We start from the raw sequence: 6,714 nt of genomic DNA, 5'->3' as shown, positions 1-6,714 counted from the left end.
CAGGAAATGTTAACAAGGAAATGGCTTTTGCTTTTATTGTCTTGAATTTAATCCTTTTGTTGTGCAGAATATTTGGCAGGCACTTTGTTGCTATGGAAACACTGATGTACTCCAGTCAGTGAGTCCGTGAATTTAGCGCAGCACCAAAATAAGGCTTTTTCCCAAAGAACAAAATGTTTAGACACATTAAGCACCGTTATAAATGATGTAACCAGGACTTAGAAATAACATGCAGCATCTTAAAGAAGGGGCTATGTGAGTGTTTGTTATACAAAAACCCTATCTGGCAGAGTGACTAACTGACAGAAGTTGCTGGTGTGATGTCTCTCTCTGTTAACTGGCCAAAGCATATGTGTGACTTGGCCAATCCAAATTTTCGGCACTGCCGATTTTTCAGAGACGAGATACAAGACGCACAGAGACAAAATAAACGCCACGGTGAAAATAAATGAAGACATGGCATGAAACACACACAACTGCGGCATGGGGAAAGCTTGAAGATGTGTTACCCTTGAGAAAGCAAGCTCGCTTCTGTTGCCATGGCGATATAGCCTATTAGGTAACCGTGTTGCCATGGCACGTGTCTCCTCTGTGATGTAGACTTGACCACACCCACCAACACCTCACCAGCTGTGCAGAGCAGGGAGGCTTTTTTACTGCCTCCTTTTTTTTTCAGCCGTTGGGAGCTGTGTGTGTGTGTGTGTGTGTGAGATCTTGTGCCTTCTGTTTTTCTGCCCCTAGACATTTTTTTCTTTCCATGCTGCTAATTTTACCCTACATGCTACAGGAGCCCCGTCTCTCTCCTGTCAGCTCCACTGACCCATGACCCCTCTCCTTTTCAGGGGGGCATCTCCTCTCCTGGGGCTGGAACGAACATGGAATGTGTGGAGAAGGTTCACAGACCGACGTCCTTCAGCCACAGCTCCTTCCTGGTCTCAGACCTCTTCTCATTGGCTGTGGAGCCGGACACTCAATGGCACTGTGTGCTGCGACGACCGACTAAAGATACAACTCTTCACTGACTTCAGTGACATCATAGCAGGAAAATGTATTCAGTCTCGGAGACAAAAGAGACAGGACTAATTTCTGAATTAACATAATTCAAATTGATTTAGTGGCTTACTGGTGGCAAAGCCTATGCTACACATTTTAAGTGCCTTCCAATATACTGTTCAATAACTTTCACCCTCTAATAAACTACCTTAGCTCCCTCAGTCTTCACAATGCAGTCTTCATAAATACTGTTGTGTGGTTGGACACAGGCTGAGTTATATTACATGAGGACAGAAGCCATCATTTCTCTGACCAGCCCATCACTTTGATGGACACGGTTGGGGCCGATGGCTTTGCGGGACATGACCATGCCTATGGCTCCTGGTCCATCCATGTGAGGGATGGGCTGGACTGGAGCTAAAGCTCAATCTTCCCATGTCAGCGGTTTTACTGCTGTGATCTTGAGTGTCAGGACGCAGTCAATCTTTGCACTTCACTCTGAGAATATCTCTGCCATCTCATGATTTACTGTAAATACACCGTAAACTGTAAATCACAGATTTAATATTTTTGTTAGCATGTTCTTATTCTTTCATGTTATTTTGCACCACTTTCACGTTTTATACTTCATGAATCTCTGTTGGGGGAAGATTCATCCGCTGCATTTGACAGTTTACATATTTACAAGATGTGGGCACCTGCAGTGCAGCAGCGCCCGAGGACCTGCATGTCTGTAGGCAGTGCTTCGGTCAAGGGCAATGGCAACACCTGAATTAACAATGGCTCATTGATCATAGTTTAACACTGATTACATTTTCTTATTGAAAGATTGTAGTTTTATGCTTAATTTCTATGCAAATTAAATAACACAAACATCTGTATGACTTTAATTATGCATTGATGAAAGTAAAATTAACGTGTTTTTACCTGCATTAGTTTGAACAAATAAATCAACACTCGTTGAAAAATGATAATTTCTGTGTTTTTTATTTCTCACTATTTATTGTACAAGCCTGAACTGTATCGGTCAAAAAAGACACAAGAAAAATCCCTAAACAACAAACCAATCAAAACTATCACTGCACACCTTACTGAGATAATTAACCACAAATTACAGTGTTCAAAACACACACTCTGAAATCTTACTAAATGGCACATATTAGTCGCCTCTTAGTTGGTATATTGATTCCGTTTATCGATAACAGCTGTTGTCTTTTAATATCCTTGTTGGACAATGACCAGCGCACCATCCCTCCATTTGTGCTCAGCTCTATTGGCAGATTCAGACAAGCTGTTCCAGACTGAACATACAGTACTATGCAACAATTTTAGGCAGGTGTGAAAAAATGCTGTAAACTAAAAATGCTTTCTAAAATATAAATAATAATTGTTTCTTTTTATCAATTTTGACAAATATCAAGTGAGCTAACAAGGTAGTTATACTCGATAAGTAAGGTCTCTCCCAGTCTAATATTTCAAAGCAGGCTGTGGAAACTTAGTGCATCAGATGAAAAACACATCAGCCTTCTTTCCCTTGGTAATTGGAAGATGTCCAACAGTGCCATCGGCTCAGAAATGGCAGAAACCAGTGGGGCCAAGGTACACTCATTTACTGTCCAGACAAATCTGGCCATAAGTGGTCTTCTTGGAGGGATACAGCCAAAAAGCCGTACCTATGACATGGAAACAAGGCCAACTGATTCAACTATGTACAAAAACATTGGAACTGGGGCTCAGAAAAAGGGCAGTAGGTGTTCTGGACTGATGTGCCAAAGTTTGAAATATTTAGCTGTAGCAAAAAGGCAGTTGTTCGCTAAAGGGCTGGAGAGTGGTACAATAATGAGTTTCTGTAAATGGAGTTGAATATTTGGTCAGGATTAATGGTGTCCTCAATGTTGGGAACAGCAGATGGATGTTCCTTGGTCCCACTGGTTTCTGCCAAACTATTAAACCTTCCGTTTTAGAAAGCATTCTTTGTTTTTTTCACACCTGCCTAAAACTTTTGCACAGAACTGTAGACCTCAGTAGTTTGTCGGCAGTGTGTTTGCAGTTGTTTGGTATAAAGTTGGTCCCTTTTCACTTACTTTTCCATACAAACAATGATGTATTACTTTGTGCTCAATGGCTCTCCTTTATGTTTTTAATAAGGTTTGCTCATTGCTTGCTTGTAGAGGCAGATCAATATGGGGGTCCTTATTGTATCTGTGCACTCTTTGAGTAGTAAACTGATGCTTGTGTTTAATGGCTGGTGACTAATATAAAATAAGATGTACATGAATGCATCATGCTGGTAAGTGGTAAGAATAATTTGCATAACAGAGGCACTTGCCCAGTTTGACATAATGATTTGGCATTGGTTAGTATACCAATTTACATGTCTGCAGAAAAAGAATAATTATCCGATTCTTCATGATTGTCAATAAACATGGACTACATAATATTCTCAATTTCTGAGCTGTGAGCTGAGTTCATATATGTTTTAAACTGTTTAAGCTTTCTTTAAATGAAAGTGTCACTACATACAGTATGTGTGTATATCAACATTCAATTAATGTTTAGTATATACTATTCCTTTCTGTTTAGCCCTATATAAGAACTGCTTACCCACCTAAATTATTCACCAATTTATAATATCTTAAAATGTACAATTTCAATGCTTCATTAATAATTGTTTTTAATTATAATCCTTTTTTTGTTTTTTTTTGGACATTCTCTTTCTCTGATGCCTGAAATCATATCAAATGATTTAAAAAATTCACTGGTGCAAAACATTGCAAAAGTCTACAAATATGTGACCATGAAAGTGCAAAGTTAACAATTTCTTTTCAACTGTTATGTCTGGCTGACGTGACAAGTGACAGATTATTGCCCGAAGGAGGCAGTGGGTGATTAAAATCGGAGCAACATTTTTTTTCATTTAGCAGAAGAAGCACACACATATTTGATGACCACTCAAAAAAACATTGGTACACACAACTTCAACACACACAAAACAGCGTATTTACAGCACTGGCACACACCAAAAATAGGCACAAATTACAACACAATAAGCAATAACATATACTCAGCTAAATAAGGCTTGACAACAAAACTTCCTCAGTGCTACATCTATGCTGAGTTTGTGATGCACAGGTTGTCACTGTAACACCCATTTAAAAATACTAAGTTATACACACAATAATGCTACAGCGCTATCAGGTGGGTGATGGGTCGTTATGGGTCATACACATAGTGGTTGGTACACCATGGTTCATAACACAAACTGACTCTGTTGGTTGTCTGCTCCGGTGCTGTCGCTGGGTCTCTATAAACATATAAAAAAACAATAACAAAAATAAATTATTACACAAATTATGTAGAATGGGGGAAGTGATGTGATGATGGATACCTCTGAGGCACGGGGAGAGGTGAGAGATGACTGGCTTGGAGGATAAAGAAAATGCGCTCCATTAGTTCCCCATGGTAACCAACAGGTTTACCATGTGTTTCCCATGCTTAGCCAATGCATCAGATGATGATGTATTGTCCGTGTGCAGAGGTTGGACTCTGAGTCGGTTAATACACATGCCCGATCATGCTGCGTTCTTACAGGTTTATGTACAGTAGTTCAGTCATTGTCATGCGTTTGTATACTCTGCATCATGCTCTCACAGTCGCCTTGTTTGTTAAATGCTGTCTTTGACCAGGACACAGGTAGCAAGAGGGTCAAACAGTAGTTGGAAGAACTAGCTGTGAGCTAGTGGAAAAGGAAGGATGTATGTTTGCATGTGCTGTTGAATAAAAACGGAGTCTAAATGCTCATTGTGTATAAAATTTATTTCATGCAAGGACTTATATTTACATGTTTTATGTAATACTTTTCTTTTGCATAAATGTAAAACACATGCATTAACCTTTGTCCAAGTAGACCCACATCCCATACTGTGACGTATTGTACTCTTTTTTTTCACTTGAATTGCATGAGCATATAATTCACCTGCATCTCTTCACATCGAATCTTCACAAGTTTGATTTTTTTTATATATATAACGTCCATTAATTACCACAAGGGACATGACTCCAAACGTAAAACTCTGCTCATTAAGAATAAAAACAGACTTACTGTAGATGAGTTGCTAAGCTTCTACCTTCTTCTAGGAATTTATATTTCTGATTGGTCAACACAAATTTTTGTAAAGTGCCCTGAAAAAATTGTGCATAATAATTGGAAAAGTATCAATATATGTGCCAGTTATAGTATTGATGTTTTAAATGAAAAAAACCTACATACTGCAAGAGTCATTGTGACATGTCGATATATTGTGGCTCTGTAGAGGTGCCTGGTCTCCTTTAAAAATATTTTGTGCTTTATCATACAATTTTATTCTTGAGATAAGTGCTTTAAAGTCAGTACTTTTTTTCCTTCTTGGAGCTATGAACCCCCTAAAGGTGTAATCCAAGTATGTGTTGGATAGTGCAACAAGAAAAACCAAGAGGTTTTTTTTTACTATCATTTTACTGTAATTAAGGTTACAAGGTGGTTGCAAAAGGTACATTGTACACCTTTTTTAAATAAAGTTTAATTTACACTGTCATGAGCATGGTAGAAAAGTGTATTGATGCTACACTAGGTGAGATTTTGTGATATTATACTATATGTTCACTCACTTTTACTTTGCCTCACCAGGTATGAAGGCACCATTGTTTTATAATTCATGAGTTTTGCCTTGATAGAAGTTGCTGTAGACTATAATTGTATTACAAAATGTTTATGCTCATAAAAGCATTAGTTGGCTTTATGACTGATTGTTCAAGTTAAATCACACTATTTTAGTTGGAGGCCCCAGTCAAAGAAAGAAAATAAATATATTAATGTGGGGAAAGGCAATGAATGGCAGCTACATAAAATCTCTGCTATGACTAAGTCTCTTATAGTAAAGCTGTCTCAAAATGCATAAAAAATTACAAAGCTTTAGAAGCTGTCGAAAGGAAAGTGATTTTTTTCTTACATGTACTGAGATACAATAAGCTTCTTGTTTAACATGATTTATCATGCAGTTCATGCAAATGAACAAACAGAATTAGTTCTGTTGACAATAGATGTATTCATCACTGATATCATGAACATTTTAATAATCTCCGTTTTGCATTGGACATCACGAACATCTTGTTAATTTTTTTTTAGATAGCCACAGAGATACCTTTAAGTCTTGTCTGGATTGCACTTTCAAAATGATAACGTCTCTACTTTGCAACGTACAAAGCACTTAGGAGGAGTTCCCTTAACAGCTGGCAATGATCCCTCTTGGATATGTTTGAAAAGCCATGTATTGCTAATGTCCAGCATATCATTAAAAGGGGTTACATCTTATGAAAATGTCTTTCACAAAATTGTAAAAAGCAGATGAGATAAAAAGTTATTGGCAGAATAGTATGCAAGATCAAAAGCAACAGAGCAACAGGCAATGGATGTAAACACAGGGAAGCCTGTGGTAGAAGTAGAACAGTGCTTTGGCCGCAACTGAGGTGACCCATGCAGAGTGGCATGTGCCAATGTTTTATAGTCTATAGTCTAGGAGATGATGACACACCCAAGGAGAATCACTTGGGAAGCTTGAGTATTAGCACAGTTAATATACAATTTTCCAGAAAAAATAAATAAAAATAAATGAATTAAGCAAGAGGGAAGTCAAGTGTCAAATCATTATCTGACAGGAAAGATAAGAAGGAGGAGGAGTGTGG

At 38.1% G+C, this 6,714-nt stretch overlaps 1 protein-coding gene across 2 annotated transcripts in view; it reads left to right on the top strand.

Annotated features, from left to right (window-relative positions):
• sergef (secretion regulating guanine nucleotide exchange factor) overlaps window positions 1-1,918 on the top strand; it is a 10,602-nt gene extending 8,684 nt beyond the window's left edge. The window contains exon 11 of one of the 2 annotated variants that reach the window (XM_080027141.1): window positions 843-1,918. In XM_080027141.1, coding sequence (XP_079883267.1) covers window positions 843-1,003 — 161 coding nt within the window. In that variant the 3' untranslated portion in view covers window positions 1,004-1,918. Of the gene's footprint in view, window positions 1-397; window positions 526-842 lie in introns of those variants that run through there. The other variant, XM_080027142.1, reaches the window with a different exon arrangement.
• Window positions 1,919-6,714: the final 4,796 nt, after the last annotated feature.

This window comes from Ammodytes marinus (genome assembly GCF_949987685.1).
Source record: "Ammodytes marinus genome assembly, chromosome: 5".
Lineage (NCBI taxonomy): Eukaryota > Metazoa > Chordata > Actinopteri > Uranoscopiformes > Ammodytidae > Ammodytes > Ammodytes marinus.
Note: the sequence above shows the minus strand (reverse complement) of the source record. Positions and strands in the feature narration are given on the sequence as shown.